General features: G+C 37.5%; 1 protein-coding gene across 3 annotated transcripts in view; it reads right to left on the bottom strand.

The window, feature by feature from the left end:
- Window positions 1-5,997: 5,997 nt before the first annotated feature.
- Window positions 5,998-18,600, bottom strand: part of MBP (myelin basic protein) — a 141,817-nt gene continuing 129,214 nt past the window's right edge. For all 3 annotated transcript variants that reach the window (XM_034429329.3, XM_034429332.3, XM_087890382.1), the window contains exons 6-9: window positions 16,591-16,626; window positions 14,934-14,966; window positions 10,998-11,120; window positions 5,998-7,790 (exon numbers count right to left, since the gene is read on the bottom strand). In XM_034429329.3, the coding sequence (XP_034285220.1) occupies window positions 7,734-7,790; window positions 10,998-11,120; window positions 14,934-14,966; window positions 16,591-16,626 (249 nt within the window). In that variant the 3' untranslated portion in view covers window positions 5,998-7,733. The remainder of the gene's footprint in view (window positions 7,791-10,997; window positions 11,121-14,933; window positions 14,967-16,590; window positions 16,627-18,600) is intronic.

Below are 18,600 nucleotides of genomic sequence, written 5' to 3'. Positions count from 1 at the left end.
TTATGTAGATTAAGGAAACCGATCTTAAATGTACAATTAATAATAATAATCTAGTCTGAACCACCATCAATAATAATATATTAAATGCATATGCCACCAACTCCCAAGTGACTGAGGCATAATTGTAGATGGCAAACCAGGGACGAAATCTACCCTGTCTAGATTATGAGAACTTGAGTGAAAGACACACCTCTCCATATTTTATTCTTGAAAACCACCTTTACTTTAGTTGCAACAAAGTTGGGCTATAATTGTGGAAAAATGAAGCTCAAATTATACTTTGCCTGACTGATACTGTTGAGATTGTTATTTTGAATAGGAAGTAGTTTGAGTGACCATTTTGCACTGAATTACTAAATCAAAATTTTAATGAGAAGGCTACCTTGCTTTTGACAAGAAGGCAAGAATTAATTAATTCAGGGAAACAATACTAAGACTGACAAATAATTCAAAAGATCAGCAGTTGTCACAATTATGTATGCCTTATTGTAACTTGTTTTCTTCGTTTTTCAAACCAAGAACCAGCTGAAAACATTTATCGATTAAGAACATAAACAGTATGCTGCTAGATTGAGCCCCCTGATCAATTTGTTCAGAAATCTGTTCTCACAATGGCCAACCAAACTGCACAAGGAAACCCACAGGTCTTCCAGGAGATGGCCTTGGGAAGCTGTCACGCTGCTGTTAAAGCTAACGTCCCTTGATCCTCATGTCTTCCATGAATTGTCCAACTCTTTTCTTGAACCCAGTCCAGCTGGTAGCCAGGCCCAGTTCTTATACAAGCAGATTCTAAAGTTTAATTATGTATTGGAAAGGCCATGTTGCGCTATGGCGGGAGCAGAGGTGGGCATCACATACTGTAACAACTGGTTCGTCCGGAACCGAAAATGTGTTCTGCCCCAGCTACAGGTCCCAAGAAGTGTAGCACACACACACAGCTCCAAAAACTCCGTTTAATACAAACAGACCCCTTTCAAAATGCAGGCTTTAACCACAAATGTCCTTATCAGCCTGCTATGAATTACAGAGATTAAACAAAGTCCGACAAGGGTTGGCAATCAGCCCAGAAACCAAGTTGTAACAAAAAACTCACTCTCAAAATGCTCTGCGTAGTCGTTTCCAGCAACATTTGCTATCTGTGTGCGAACTTAAATAGGCTAAGGGAGTGGCCAATTAACCCCAAGCCTTACTCTCGAGGAGACCTCCTCCTGAGTAGCCACTCCTGCCTTTTGGCAGCCCTGCATGCTCATGCATTGAGAAGAGGCTCCTCCACTTCACTCTCTTCACTTGAAGGAGCCTCTGGGGGTTCTGAAGGCCCTGGCTGAGTCTCTGTCTCTGGCACCACATCCTCTTCAGCCTCCTCGCTGTCTGACTCGAGCACAGGCTGCTGGCGCGACACCACACCAGCCTCCTCGTCATCAGGATCAGCCACAATCCACGCAGGCTGCTGGCGGGCCACAACAAAATGTGAGCATGTGCGTGGCATCGAAAAACAGCGATTATATAGGACATGATAGCGCCAGAGCCAGTGGGCGGGCCCAGCCGCAGGTCGGAACTACTGGTTCTCCCGAACCGGCAGCAGCCCACCACTGGACAGGGGTCTCCAAACTTGGTAACTTCAAGACTTGTGGACTTCAACTCCCAGACTTTAAGTTTGGAGACCCCTGCTCTATAAAGCTGTTTCAAAGGGAGGTGGTGTCTATATGTCATTCTTTCAAACCTTCATGTGAGTACATGTCTTTTTAAAGTATTGCCCTATAAATCAGTGGTGGGTTGCTATGGCGAACCAGTAGCAGCTGCAGCGGGAGGCACCCGCCTGGACGTCATCAAATACGATCCGTGCAGGCTCAGAAGTGTTGCACATGTGAGTGAAGCTCACACACGAGCGAACTGGTAGCAAAGGTAAGTGAAACCCACCCCTGCTATAAATCATATAGTATATGTTTTTTCTTATAAGCCACCTAGAGTTGTGCTGTTCAGTTTGGACAGCCATATATTTAACCACCACATGAATTTAACTATTCATGTGGCGGTTAGATACTGGATCTCTGGAAAGTGATAGAAAGTTGTAAAAGAAGCTACTGCATAGAGCTCCGGTATTTTTGAATCTAATTTTAAATGTATCTACCTCAATTATATGAATTTCACAGGAGAATATTTTACAGTTTGAGAGAGGGTCTAGTGTAATGCTAGATTATATTTTCTCTCAAACACGATCAATAACTCATTAAATAAATATTAGATTTAGATAATGTAAATGTGAGCTTCTCTCAGAAACTCTTTCAGGTAGTTGAAAAAAATGCTCATTTTCCCTTTATCCCACTAGTTTAGGTCAATGAGGGAAGCATTTCTAAACTTGCATACAGATATTGATCTGTGATTTGATTACATATATATTATCCCCATGCTAGTCTAACTTTTCATATTCTTTTGTTAGCCTGATTAATTTGCAGTTAATTTATGTTTTAGGAAAAAGAAAGGAAAATATTACTTGCCTCAGGGAATGATTTAAGATGAACTAGGAAACACAAGTCTCAGGGGAAATTTGATAGTATTCTACAAAAACTAAATACGTCTAATCAGCCAGAGGCTTTGTTGCATAAGATATTATTTGAATGTAAAATAATTGCTCTCCTCCATTATGTTCTATGCAGATTTCTTGGCAAGTTAAGTAGACTGAGCTCATTGTCATTCAATGTAACTTTTTCTGTCTAAATGTTTTGAGAATTATTGAGGAAAATAACTGACATTTTCCCACAGTATTAAGCTGCAGGATCTTGCATTTTTTTTCATTTTTCCAATAGTTTAAATTGCTAAAAAAACAACAACAAACAAACCTTGGAAGTTAACATTTAGGACAACAGAATATGGGAATTTTTTCCCCCTGTTTTTGAAAATCGCTATACCACTATCATTCATTAGACAGTTCCGCATTATACCTCTGGTTCGAAAGAATGTGTATGTTGAAGTCATACTTACCGGACAAATGTTTTTGATTTAATGTTGAGCAGAGTTTTTGAGCTTTAATTATAGAATGATCAATTATAGAGCTACTTCCTTAGCTCTCAGAAATTTGAAACACACTTGAAACTTGGTATTATCAAATTTGCTTTTCAAATATTGCTAATTTTAATACAAGGGAAAGGAATCCTATCTTACAGTTTTATCTTAAGACATCATGTTATATATGCTTGCAATTTCTAGAGGTACCTCCTCTGTTTAAATTGCATCTGAAGATGCAGGTTGCTATGGATAAAAGCAATTTTGATTGTATCATGCAGGTTCCTTGTTTTGTTTTGCATTTTCATTTCAACAGCCCTGAAAGGCAAGTAGGTTTTTCTTTCTAATGTTCTGTCTCTGAAACGCTTCTTTCACCCTGTTCTATGCAAACCACATTTTCTCTGTGCTTCAAGCATCCCAGGTCAGAAATACAATGGATCACCTAATGGCTTTTCAGGCTTTTAAAGTTATAATCCTGTGCTCAAAGATGAGAGATCACACCAGATTTGGAGCATAAAGCAAGAATTGTCAAGAATCCCAAAGAGCTTTCATTTGTGTAAAGAGTGGCACTTGATTGCTGCAGTCTGCCCACGCTTAAGATTAATTCCATGCATTCTTCCTTTAGACAATAAAGTGTTTTTTTTTTTTCTGGGTCCACAAACAATGGGTTGTGGAATAGAGGCAAGGATGCTTCACTGTTTGGGCGGAACTCAATTCACTGTTCTTTGAATCCAACCAATCTACTTTCATCATCTTTTAGCAACATTTGCTTAAGTTTAGATGGTTATTTTTCTGTCTAGAAGGTTATTCCATGTCATCCTTGTGGTATATTGGCTGGTTGGCTGATCTCTTATGTCCCTAAACACTAGCTAATTGGGAATATATTCTGATTTGCTTGCTCAATATATTTGCTCACAAATTTTAGACATCATTTTATATTTCTTCTGCAAAGAGAAGGAAGACTTGGATCTTACATTTCTGACTATGAAAGCCCATCATGGTTCCATATTTGAATGCCTTTTAATTTATTTTATTTTATTTTATTTTTATATGCCGCCCTTCTCTGGAGACTCAGGGCGGCTTACAATGCGTTAAGCAATAGCCTTCATACTTTTGTATATTTTATACAAAGTCAGCTTATTGCCCCCACAAACCAGGTCCTCATTTTACCCACCTTAGAAAGGATGGAAGGCTGAGTCGACCTTGAGCCTGGTGAGAATTGAACTCGCAGTAATTGCAGGCAGCTGGATGTTAAATGCTGCCTTAGTAGGAGGCATTAACCTCCTACGCCACACAAATTAATGTTGCATGCTGGACCAGTCCCTAGACTAATGCATGGTTTTGTTAAAATTCATATGAAGAAAACATACCACCCTAGCAATGTGGAAAAATTAATGGGTTGCAGAAAACAAAACATTTCATGTACAAAAACAGGGACCCACTGGGAGAGAGCTAAAAAGTGGAAGCAAAGATGAATAATGCATCTACTTCAAAAGTACAGTTTTTGTTTCAGTGTTTTCTCGCTCGTAGCAATACTGTGGAATTATTTGCATAGTATAGAAGACATGTTATTGAATTTATCCATTGAATAATTCACTATGGTAACTCTTGCCTGTTTAAGAGTTTATGATCTAAGAGCGATGATATTCAAATGAAGTTGCTGTTGCCACCATATAATGTACTCATCCGAGTTGGTCTGTGTGGATTCAAAGTAATTGCTCCCTAAACAGGATCCATTGTATTGCAAATGTAACTGTTTTAGGTAGTATATTAAGGATGTGCTTGGGTGGAATAATAGATAGTCTTTTATTTCTTCCTAAAAATATGTCCCATAGTAAAAAAGTACAATTTGTCCTTATTGCATTTAATTTCTGGAGCGGGAAATTTTTAAAACAACAACAACAACAACAATCAATTATGTGAGAATTGCCATCTGAAGTATTACATCCTTGTGTATTGTTTAAGAATAATCTTTCATTAAGCACTGAAAGAATACTTAGGACTTAGAAACTGTGTGTCATTTCTTGAAATTAACAGTGGGAAGATAAACATTGACAAGTTTTTTTGTTATAGCAGTTCTGTAACGAGCATTTTTGTTTGATCCATCAACATTCTTTTTAAAAAAGAATAAATTAATTGTTTCTCCAAAGGGCACTTAGTTGCAAGGTGCACATTTTGGGGGGAAAAAATCAGTGATAAGCGATGAGCTTAAGATTCAGTTCAAGGTGTTTCAGATGCAAGAAATGTCTGCAAATCTTCAATGTAGCCCGACCATTCCCAAGAAGATCAGAGAAAGTGTTAGGTTCCCAAACTCTCATATTTAGCACCAGTTCTGAATATAGGTAGTCCTTGACTTTCAACCATTTGTTTAGTGACCGTAAAAAGTTACAATGTACTGAAAAAAATAACTTATGTTGGTTTTTCACACTTCTAACTGTTGCAGCATCCCCACGGCCACATGATCAAAATTCAGATGTTTGACAACTGACTCATATCTATGATGGTTGCAGTGACGGGGATTATGTGATCTTCTTTTGTGACTTTCTGATGTTGTCAATGGGGAAGCCAGATTCACTTAACAACTGCATTATTGACTCAACCACTGCAGTGATTCACTGAATAACTCCGCCAAGAAAAGTCATAAAATGGGGCAAAACTCACTTAATACCTGTTCTGTTTCACAACAAATTTTGGGGCAAAACTCACTTAATACCTGTTCTGTTTCACAACAAATTTTGGGCACAGTTGTGGTTGTAAGTCAAGGACTATCTGTACAATGTAAAATGTGTCTCCTTTATACGTTCAACGAAATGAAGCATCATCTCTGACAAAGACAGTTGAGAAGAAAACTGTTTAAACTTGCCCCTGTTCCTTAATACACCACTATTTTAGAAGGGATATAATTTGCATTCAAACTTAGTTGTGAACTTGATATACTTCAGTTAGCTGCTTTGTAAGTGTGCATGAAATACCTTTAAAAAATTCCTCCAAATATCATTAAAAGTTGAGTATTTTATTTTTTTTTTCCAGGAGTTGTACTCGTACACTTTAAAACAATACATTTAAATGAAACTCACTATTACGTTGTGGATACACAACGGGACAAGGCTACACATAGAAAAATACACATAGCCAGTAACATTTTGAAAGAAGATGTAATAGAGGAATGTATGTATTTGTGTGTAGGTGCATGCTCATGTTTGTTTATTGGTTTGGTATTTGGTTTTGTTTAGCTTCTGTATTTTTCTACTCTCTCATCTTTCATTGCTGCATATTAAGACTGTTACTTAAAACCTATGGTAGATTAAGGAGAACTATCAGCCACAGTAGCTCTGCATGCCATGTGGCATTAAATGTCAAGAAGTTCTAATATTATGGGTTGTTTTTTTTTTTTAGCATAGCTTAAGGTAGATGCCGGCTTGGGCCTAAATGTATTCTACAACATATAAGCTCAAACAAAACGTTGCAAGAGTAAAAGAAGGCCGCAAGCAACAAAACAGGTTTTATATATTTTAAAATAGTGCAATTCAGAAGAGCATTTTTCTTCATGTAGAGGGGCAAACCCATTCCCACATGCGTATATCTTCATATATGATCTGTTAATATTTTTACCTCTAGTTGTTAGTGCTAATTTCCATTACCTGCAGTGACACAGTCTATCTTATTTTGGTTCACTGCTTGTTTAACTCTGCTGCAGTAACAAGACAACTACAACTACTAACTATGTGTGCAGTTACAATCTGGAACTTCATCACCAAAGGGCTCTCTGGTATTAAAAACATTAGACTTTTTTAAAAGAACAATTCACTGCAAAAATGTTTACTTTGCAGCGAGCCCACTCTTCACATAACTAAGTCTAGGTGGTGTTGGTTTTTTTGTTCTTTGGGATTATTCCTTATTGCTATCATTGTTATACTACTCTAATTCAAGTTTGATATCTTCATGCCTCTCTCCCAACCACTCTTATTTCCCAATATGTTGGCAGTGACAAGCAATTGGTTATGCACAAAAAGTTGCTAAGAAGTTGTATAATCCTTCTCCATAACCATTGCTTGGACCCATTGAAACATTCACAGCTGCCTTCTCCCACATCACAACATACCTTGTACTCCCAATGTAATATACCTTTCCATGACTGCCTAATCCAGTTAGGAAAAGAAAAACAAAAGGTGTGAGAGAAAAGGGATACAAAATAAGAGCAAATAAAAATAATAAATCAAAGCCAAATCAAAATATTGGATAAACAGCCCTTACAACATTCTGCACGTGTTTTTTTTATTATTGTTTGTTTACAGCAAAGATCTCAAAAGGTTCGTTAATGACCGCATTAATTTAGACGGTGTTATATTTTATGTGATTAAAGGTTAGTGAAAAAGAAATCTGAAAAGGAATTAATGTTGCGTGTTCCTGAAAAATTAACGCTTTATATTTCTTGGGGAGCACCTTGAAGAAGAAGGAATAAGATGGGGGATTTTGTTATTTTTCCTAAATAATGCTGACCGAAAGCTACCTTGCAAATTTGGGAGGCTTTTGTTGTTGATTTTTCAACTCTTGGTCAGCATTTGCCAATATAGTTTTGCATATTCCTACTGCATGCATAACTCAACTGACATTAACAAAGAGATTGTGTTTTTTTTTTTTTTATCTAAGGAATTCGGCAATTTGTTATTAATCCTTGGGGTAGCTATGTTATGAAGCAGAGAATGTAGCCTTTTAGTGACATCTTAAGTGTTTCAGCGCCTAGCAACAGGGGAGCCAGACCTGGAACCAGGCCGGGAACCGGAGCTTCCCTTTGGAAAGAAGAAAGAAAAAAAACAGGATTAAAATTAACATATGCAACTGAAATACACTACAATATACCGGTACATATTTTGTATATCCAATTCCATTCAGCCTGTGATTCAAAATAGCTCTCCAAAACTGGTTGAACCTCCCTCAAGACTGGCACGGTAGAATTAGGATTCAATTCAATGAGGTAGCATCTTTATTGTAATTCAGAAATGGCAGCTGTTACAAACCGCGGACAGCCACTGAGAAGACCGAGGATGAAGCGGAGTTTATATTGCTTCAATTTCAAATTCAACACACGCTTTCTCTATTTTCCTTCCATGTAATGGAGCTCTTAGCCTTCTATTTTCCAGGCTCACTTGGTAGCGGCCATTGTATGTTTGCAATTCTTTGCATTCCGGTTCTTAGTATTGGCTGCCACTAATAGAACAATAGGGATGATGTATTGGATAAAGAATGGATGGAGAATAGCAAATAAATTTTGATTCACAGTTTGGCAATTCTTCTGAGATTATTGAAATAAGGTAGTAGGGTAAACAAAGCATTTTGTAGCATCTTCAATTTAGTTCATATGGATACTCTCTGTCATACCTAGAAAAACAGACTATTTTCTTTTGAAAAAGGAGAAATAGTGTTAACTCTAATGTTTGCCTAGAATTCCAAGTTTTCAATAAACGTTCACAACAGTGAATCATTAGTAATGTACTTGCAATAATAGTTCATATTCTCTGTATTTGTAATCCTGTTGTACGTTTTGCCTATGTTCACAAACTTGGGAAAGAGGAATAAATCTGCAAATCTCATATTTTGACATATTTCCAGTTCCAAATAATTTTGTGATTTAGTTTCCTACCCTAGTTAGATATTGCAGAAACAAAACTTCATACTTCCTCACTTCCTCAAAATATAGGAAAATCAAGGTGATTCTCATAAACCCAGAATATTCCGTGAAATCAGTTCATAGTTCATGTTTTGAGTACTTTCACCCTGTCTACTACAGTCCTCAACTCACAACAGATCATTTAGCGACTGTTCAAAGTTACAACAGCATTGAAAAAAGTGACTTATGACCATTTTTCACACTTAGGACCGTTGCAGCATCCCCGTGGTCACATGATCAAAATTCAGATGCTTGGCAACTGACTCATATTTATGACGGTTGCAATGTGCTGTGATCCTGTGATCATCTTTTGCGACTTTCTGACAAACGAAGTCAATGGGGAAGCCAGATTCACTTAGCCACGGTGCTACTAACTTAACAACTGCAGTGACTCACTTAACAAATGGGGCATGAAAGGTTGTAAAATGGGCAAAACTCAACAAATGTCTCAAGATAAATATTGGGCTCAATTGTGGTCGTAAGGTTGAGGACTACCTGTAGTTCAGTTTCTTGCAGAAGAACCCTTTCAGGATTAATGCTGCCACCTGTCCCTTATTCTATTTGCAGCCTTCCTAGCAGAGCTGCAAAAGGAAGGCAGGGACCAGAAAAACAGAGAAGATTTAGCTCAACAGCTATCAGATTGATTTAAAGGATTGGGTATTAAGGAACCTTGTTTTTTTCAATTTTTAAATACATGCTTCTGCCTATCTCCTGTTGCCGGGTGCATTCCTTAGATTTCTAAAATTTATGCTTCCATAATTACTTGTTGATTCAGAAGGCACCGTACTACCTTATTTCAATAATTCACTGTTCATTTTTAATCTGAAACTACTCAGCCATAATATTATTGCTTAGTTTCATAAATGACAGAGCACTATAATTATACCTAATGGCTTATTAATTATGTTCCATGAATCACTGATTTCTATGTTATTGTAGTCCTATTAAATCCATAACTTGTCATGGAAGCTCTCCTTAAATTTGTTCTGGTTTTAGGAACCAGGGTTTTAAAAAATATATCTCGTGGAATATAATAACGGGGATAATTTCATGCTAAGTTACTGTCAAAAATAAATCTGCATTTTTGCCGGAGTTTAGGAAGAAGTGGGAGGGAACTTTTTTTTGATAAAAGAAAATAATAAAATTGTCTATAGATAAATAAAAATTATTAGGAGAAAATACTTGTCTCATTCAAACATAAATGAAACTGACTGTCTAGGCTAATAGCCCAGGCTATTCTGGGCTAACTTTTACTAACTCTAAGGAGAATAGTCAACAATGGTTGTGAGATTCTCAAGGAAAACGTTGGGAGGAAAACTTGGCTTACAAAATTAGTAACATTTGTATATTTGTATGGAGGTGTGTGCAGCTGCCATGAAACGGGGGGAAAAAGGAAATATTTAAAACTAAAGAAAATAAGAAAATAATAATAAAATCTTTTAAAAAGAGAATGGAATATTTTTCCACATATAGTTCAAAGTGAACAGTATTTATTTTAGTGGCACTTCATTCCCCAACACCGTCATTTTGAAGATCTAATTTCTGGCAATATGAAGCAGGTGTTCCTTTTTTCTCTCAGAAAAATCTCAAAAAACCCCATAATTTGCAATTTGGACAGATATTTCCAAAATATCCGATTTGTATAAGTACAAATGCATAACACCACCAAAAGCATTGTTGATTTAAAAAAGATGTTAAAGTTGTTAGAAAATGGTTGTTATGAACATTCAATTTTGTATAGTACAGCAAATCATTATTTCTCATTTTTTTGAGGTAGATTTGGCTGAGAGAGTGATAGGCCCAAAGTCACCCATCCAGTTTTCATGCCTAAGCTGGTGTATAGAGTTATGATTCAGGTATTGTACTGATATGAAGAGGATCCAAGTTTGAGACTACTCTCATTTTTTTCTGCATCTGAAACAAAATTATTAAACTATAAATTTTTAAACCTCTTTATTTCACTCAATGCATATTAATCTTGAGCTGTGTGCAAACCTCAGTAGTAATTCATGGACTTGACATGATTTTTCTCTATGTGATGGGATTCCATTGGATTTTGTTACATATACTATTTATATTGCTCTCTGCTTGGGTGATTTTTTACATTTAGACTGATACTAATAGAGATATTTGCCTTAGTTTAGATTTTTTAAATGCTGTAATCAGACATCTAAACCGTTTTCCTCGTTCCAATCTTTCAGACAATCACTAAGACTATTTCCTGGACTGCTTAAATGAATGCAATATATATTAGCAATAGATAAAGAACAGTTTCTTATGCCTGCACAATGTTGGTTACTTTTGCTGTTCTTAGAATTATTATCTTTACCAGATTAAACAATCTAGACAGTGTGCCCTGGCCATCATAGCGGTATCCTTTGTGCCCCTTGTGAGCATATTTGTGGTCATAGAATTTGCCACTTCCATATCCAGGCCTGTGAGTTTCGCCACCCTGCGAAAGAGAAAAGCAAAATTACAAATATCCATAGATTGCCATTAAAATATAGAACCATCCTTCAAGAAAACGAGTACTAAATGATCAAAGACTGAATTGTAGCAAAGAATATGGCCTCAGGCCTAATGTCAGTTATCCTATGGAAGCCACTGACTTCTGTGTGGATGTTTATAGCTCTGTGTCATAGATAGCATGCAGAATGGGAGTTTTCTGCAAATAGCTACTGATGAAAGAAAATATTTGAACAATTATTGAGAAAAGAGATACCCAGGGAACATTTCTAGCAGAGATAGTGGAAGGGGAATTCAATTCCATTAAAATTGACATTCTATATATAAAACTTATCTTAGCCTATATTCCCATTGTTTGGAAATTGCCTGAGGTGATAATGATCCATAGTTACTTATATTACAATTACTCATATTTGTATTCATTCTGCCAAACAGTAACAGATGAGAGCAGTTAACGGCACACTATCAGAAGGAGATGCTGGTAGAATAAATGCATCCATCTTTAAAGATTGAAATCCCTAGAAAATATTATATTGACTATTATCCAGAAAAACAGAAAAATGGGACATTTGGAACAAGTACTTACAGATCATTGTTATCCGCTTTTGAAAAGCATTATTAAAAATGAAGAAAGAATTGTTCAACATAATTGTGTAACTGTATGAAGAGAACAAGTAATTCAAAGAATTTTTCAAATAGTAATCTGCTTTGTAACTAGTTCTTCAAACGAAAACCTCATTTCCAGCATTGGTAATATGCAGTCTTAATGACAAACTTATGAAAATTGCCTCAGCCAACCCATTACAATTATGTCTTTATTTTTAAGTGTTTCCTATCAAAGTAATGATCTGGCTCAACCTTCCAAGCAGCAACCACATCTGGCAAGTTTTCTATGGTTTCCAATTATTATGAAAAAAATCAGTAGGATTACTGTGTAGATAATTAAGGCATTTCACTGGGGATGTAAAAAGCAGTTGGTATTCACTTCTAAGAGTCAGTTCATAATGGGCATTGCCAACACTCCATGATCATGTCCAAATGCAATCTTATTGTAAATTTCTGGTCTATGAGAATCCCTTCTGTTTATATCTTTCTTGCACTTCTACAAAATCCAAGGTGTTTCAGCTACAGTCTTGTAAATTTGCAATAATTTTCATGAGTACCTTGTGGCCATTTTTACCAAAGGCAGAATACAGAATATTCTATCGTACTTGGGTGTAAATTATTGGAACAATATAGTTATCATTTTAATATCATATAAAACTAATATTTTATAACTGAGCTTTCTGATGGCAATAATAATTATATGGAGTGGTATATAGACATATACCACTCCATACTGCTTTACAGCACTTTCTGAGCAGTTTGCTCCCAACAATCTGGATCCTCATTTTATTGACACTGTTGTAGGCATCTGTTGGATGAAGTAGCTTGGATCTGCTCTCAGCTGGACTCTGGCTATGCAAATCCTTTGGATTTGTCTGAGGCCCAGTTAACTATGACTTCCTGGAGAAAAGCTGTGAGGGATCTAAATGGGGAAGAACAGCTTGGCTTAACCCAAGCAAACTTGAGTGGCTGAGTGTTTTGGGATCCACCAGGTCTGGAGTTCTTTCAACTTTTACTTGGGATACAATCTTCCAGATAGATATGCTGCACAATTTGAATGTCTGTTTGGACTCACAGTGCCGCACTGGCTATAAGTTTCCAAGTGCCCTTTCTAGCTATAGGGCTCTTCATTGTACAGGGCTCAGTACAATAGGATTGCCCATTTATGATCAGTTCTGACCATCCTGCAAGGTTCAGCAGAATGGGCATGCTTTGAGGTCCTTTTATAAAATAATGGGACCCAAGAAACATATCTCTTCTGTCACAGTGCCTAACCTTTGGAACAATATATCCCCCCCCCCACACATCCAAATATCTCCAACCCTGATAACCTTTCATAAAGTCTTAAAGACCTGGTCCCCCCCCCGAGCATTAACCCATAATGTTGGGTTCAATTATGGCGTAGTGTTGTGTTGTTGTGGCTTTCTGTTATTAATTGTTCTATTTATAATTTGTTTAAACTTATGTCAGCTATCTAAAGTCGCTATCTGTGAGTTGTCAGTTAGATATATGAATAGATAGATGATGGATGATAGATGATTGTAGATATAGATATAGATATACTGAAGCAGTGGTGGAATTCAATTTTTTTACTAATGGTTCTGTGGGCGTGGCTTGGTGGGCGTGGTGTGACTTGGTGGGTGTGGCTTGGTGGGCATGGCTTGGTGGATGTGGCAGGGGAAGGATACTGCAAAATCTCCATTCCCACCCCACTCTGGGGTCAGCCAGAGGTGATATTTGCCAGTTCTCCGAACTACTCAAAATTTCCGCTACTGGTTCTCCAGAACCTGTCAGAACCTGCTGAATTTCACCCCTATACTGAAGATATAGATTTAAATAAATTCTTTGTCACATTACCTTAATGTGAACACTCTTAAGAAAAGCCACTTTAAGATAAAGGTTAAAAAATTATGGATTATGAGCAAGAGGGAGAAATAACCTTGTCACTAACAGTACATTTTTTATAAGCTTGCTACTCTTTCTCAGCAAGAAATTAATTATTTTCACAGACATGTGATGAACAGGCTGACCGCTTTAAGTGACCTTTTTAATTTCCATAGATATCCCAATCCAACAAAAGGGTCCGAACTGATAGCTCTAAACTCCTTTGAAGTCTGGCTAGCATTCCAGTCCTCTCTAGCTCCAGGGTAAAGACATGGGGCCAAGTAGATTAAAAGATTTGCCCAAGGAAGGAAAAAGACTAAACTGTATCATTTGTTCTCTACAACAGTGGTCCCCAATCCCTGGTCTGCAGACTGCTACTGGTCCATGGCCCATTGGGAACTGGGCTGCACAACTGACGGGCAAGCACATGAAATTTCTTTTGTGCATGTGTGGAATTGGGTTGTGTGCGTGAAACCAGCCCCTCCCTCCGCTGCTGCTGCTGCCGATCTGTGAAACCAGAAAGGTTGGGGATCACTGCTCTACATCATTGTCATAAACAATTCAGCATTTCATACAGAAAGAATACTGTTATATATTTTACGTCTTCATTTTTTTTTTTTTTAGTTTCAAGAAATGGTTGAAGAATGCATAAATTCTCAGTATATGACAATGTTGTAAATATAGGGCAAATCCAATAATGTACCATGTTCTCGAATCCATCCAGAACTGGAGCTTTGTACAGTTCATAGTAGCAACCAGCAGTGAAATGCACTTACCTTTGCTACCAGTTCAGTAGTGTGAGCTTACGCACACCTCTTCTACGCATGCGCAGACCCTATGCATGTGCAGAGGGTCAAAACTGGGATGTAATGATATCCTGGTGGATGGGTGAAGCCTCCCAGCCACTACTGGTTCGCGCAGCCGGATAGATCCAGCCGGATTTCACCGCTGGTAGCAACCCACACTTTCATTTCCCCCCCCTCCTCCATCCCATGGACTCACAGAACATTTAGGGAATCTTAAAGGAATGCAATTTGCCATGCAGTGAAGATGCTCTCTGCTCAGGCAAAAGGAATCTTAATTTAAGTTTGACTCATTTCAGGATAAAAGCAAGCAATAAAACCATGGATATAAAGAAACTACTTTGGAACCAGGAATGCATCAGTAAGAGTAAAGCAAACAAGCCAAAGTGAAATAAAAGAATAAACAAATATGTACTGGAATTCTGCATTAGCTACAGAAAAGCAAGATAACTCTTGGGCCTGGGGAAAACAAAATAATTGCAAAGGGAAGCATGTTTATCACCTACCCAGCTAAATCTGCTGAAGGATAATCCTCTCCCCTGCACATGTAAGAAACAAACAAAGTGACATGATAAACACCATGGACTATAAAAGACACTGAGGATGCCAACAACTGTTAGAAAAGGATTATCATGGTCGGTCGTGTGGATTAAAATATCTAAAATCCAAGATGTTTGCATTGCAGTCATGATGTAGGACTTTAGAGGAGTTTACCACATTTCAGATGTGCATAATAAAATCCATTGTCTGATGTGCACACAGATTTTACCAAAGAGAGAACATGGGCCTTTCCTGGTTGTCTTGTCTATTGCAGTATAGTTCACGATAATGCATTTCAAGGGGTTTTTTGAGGACAATGAACTATGGTCCAATGTTCTGTATAATGAATACTTTTCATCCGCCCACAGTCTCAGTCTCTGATGTTTTATTAGGTCAGAATTTGAAACAAGGTAGTTTGGCTTTCTGTATTCAGAAGTTAAAGATGTAGAGAAATGTGAGGAGGAAAATGGAGCAAGTAAACTGGGGGGTGGGGGGTTGTTTTAGGGAAAATAGGAGAAGGAAGAAATAATTGGTATGTTTGTCACCTTGGGTTGTATATGAAAAAAGGGCAGGCTAAAAATCTAAAAAGACCCTGTGCTTGTAAAGATTAAATGAGATATTGAAACACAGGCAGTCCTCGACTTACGATCACTATTGAGCCTCAACATTTCCATTGTTAATCAAGACAGTTGTTAAGTGAATTTTGCCACCATTTACGATCTTTCTTGCCACGCTTGTTAAGCGAATCACTGCAGTTTTTAACTTAGCAACATGGTTGTTAAATGAATCTAGCTTCCCCATTGACTTTGGTTGTCAGAAAGTCACGAAAAGGGATCACATGACCCCGGGACACTGCAACCGTCATAAATACATGCCAGTTGTCAAGCGGCTGAATTTTAATCACGTGACCATGGCTATGCTGCAATGGTCGTAAGTGTGAAAAACAGTTGTACGTCACTTTTTCCGTGCTGTTGTAACTTGGAATGGTCACGAAACAAATGGTTATAAATCGAGGACTACTTGTAACAAGTCACAGAATGAAAAGAATCATTTCATTCCGTCCTCTGGAGGGAGCCAGCACAGCCTGAGTGCTTAAGACGGTTTCTAATTTCCATTTATCTGGACTCCTTTGCTTGGTCACCAGTCCTTGGTGGCCCTGGCTGCTGTTTCTTAGTGCAAATCAGCCTGTACTAAGACCTCTCTTATTTATAATTTAATAATTGGTGGAAGGGGCAGCCTGGCATCTATCAATGAGATCTAGCTGGTATCAAGGAAGAAGGGGAAGCCCACTCCAAAATGTGGCCATCCAAAGTTTGGGTGTGGCATCAACCACGACCCCAGGACATTTTATAACTCATGTGAGTCTTGTGGTTTTCAGTGGCTTTGCCTCATTTGTGAGGTTGGGCATGAAGGATTAGATAGGATTCTACAGCAACACAGACTATGATCAGGTGTAAGCAATGGTTTTTTTTAAGCAACCAAAAACCTGCTATAAATGCATCATTTAGACTACATTGGGCTAGGAAGGTTATTGAAATATTTTTTAAATAAGGAAACCTTTTCTTTCTTTTCTTTACCACAGGTTTTTTAGGTTAATATAAAATATTCACAGCAAACACTTACTTTTGCCTGAAGAGGAGGAGTTGTCCTGGGTGACACCTGAAAATCAATTTTAAAAAATAAGAATGTGCAAATATATACTATATGTTTAGAATCGCTGTGTGTGTGTGTGTGTGTGTAGGTCTGTGTGTGGAATTCCATGGTTGGTTTAAGCATTTTCTTGGGCATCCCCTTGCTCTTTCTTGAAAGTTACAAATGACCAATAGATGGCAGCAAAGGCAAAGTTTTTCTTCTCATTGCTGCTATCTAGTGGGTATCTAATTTCCTGCACCCATACCTGGTACCCACCTGCTTTTCCATTTTCTTCCCAACATAATCAGCTAATTAATACATTGAGATATTTAGATCTGAGTGAAACTGGTGACAGAATGTTGCACTGACTTTTTCCATCTAAAGTTTTCAGATTTCTGCAAGTATTGGGGCTTGTTTTAACTTTTAAATTAAATTAAATTCTTTTCTTCATAGGACAGGTTCTTGAAATCTGAATGGCTATTACTATATGTCCCTTTCTCAACTTTAGCCGGTTGAAGATATTGGACTTCAACTCCCAGAATTCCCCAATCAGCCATACTGGCTGGGGAATTCTGGGAGTTGAAGTCCATGTATCTTCAAGTGGCTAAGATTGCGAAACACTGTTATATGCAAATAGTATCAGCATCCAGGAAGGGATTTATCATTACAAATTAAGAAGCCTTCCTAGATAGCAGGGATTCATTGGCAGGCCACGTTGATAAGACATCACTCAGTTCAGCTAAGCGTATCATTGTGGCTTGCTCTTTATCCATAAATAATCCCACCACAAACAGCTGCAGGGAATAATAGCAATAGCTATTGCTTCACAGTGCTTTACAGCCCTCTCCAAGCAGTTTACAGAGTTAGCCTATTGCTCCCAACAATCTGGGTCCTCATCTTTAAAAATTTGGAGGTCTCTCTACAAACATTTCTTAAGCTTGTTGTTATGTCATTGTCTGTTCGGTGGAAATATATGTGTGTGCCTGTTGGGCATAGGGAGAGACATGCATACAAATATATCTACCAGTATGTGCTATTGGCTAGTTATAATGCAGACTAAAACTTCAGGATTGATAAATATTGGTGATCAATATCACTATTAGATGTGTTTTAACTGATACATAATTAGTAGTTCCTTGCTTTTAAACTTTCAATCAAAGCTGTTTGAATGGGATCTCATGGCCCTTGCATTTTTCTAGGAAACCACTAAAATCTGCTCAAATTCATTACAGGAACATCAAACATTCGAAGGGTTCTCTGTGGCACAGTGCTGTTCTCTTCAGAACACTTTTGAAGTCCCAAAGCCACGGCTCTTACAACCAATTCTGTTAAGTAGGTGATTCTTCTCAGACAGACCCTGTCATTAAAATCAGTTTTATAACTCCAAGTGAGAAATTGGATGTAAGGCTTAGCTACCAAGTAGTAATTCACGTTCAATTATTTTCTTCATGTTCTTCATCTCAGAAGCAGCCAATAAACCTGGGCTTTTGAATCATGATATTACATACTTTGCTTTGAAGCATGTTACTGGAGAGAAAAGAGCTGAAGACACATATTGCTTTCACCACTCATCCTGTATTCATTGTAAATTTACTTCACCTCTAAAATATCAGAGATGATTACACAATCTCAGATTAGTTCATCTTCAGGAGTTTGAATGTCTGTCTTTATTTTTTCAGAAGTTCAGGTTGGAAATTTATTTCGAGTAACAGCAGCAGCTGTTCAGGCACACTTCTGTCTATATGCCTGCAGGGCTGGGTTTATACAGATGAATACTAGAGATTTACAAATCTCTATACAATTAAAAAAAACAAATAGTCTATTAGACACACACATATATGTATATGATTCCATAACCGCAGAGGTAGCCTAGGTATTATTTTCAAATCAATCTGATATAGAGGGAAAATAAACTACAAAGTGAATAAATAATTGAAATCTTACGATTAACCCTGGGGCAGTTCATAATCTAATCCTATAAATGATGATTAAGTACAAAAA

The sequence above is a fragment of the Pantherophis guttatus genome, chromosome 3 (genome assembly GCF_059756535.1).
Source record: "Pantherophis guttatus breed Tessera chromosome 3, ASM5975653v1, whole genome shotgun sequence".
Lineage (NCBI taxonomy): Eukaryota > Metazoa > Chordata > Lepidosauria > Squamata > Colubridae > Pantherophis > Pantherophis guttatus.
Note: the sequence above shows the minus strand (reverse complement) of the source record. Positions and strands in the feature narration are given on the sequence as shown.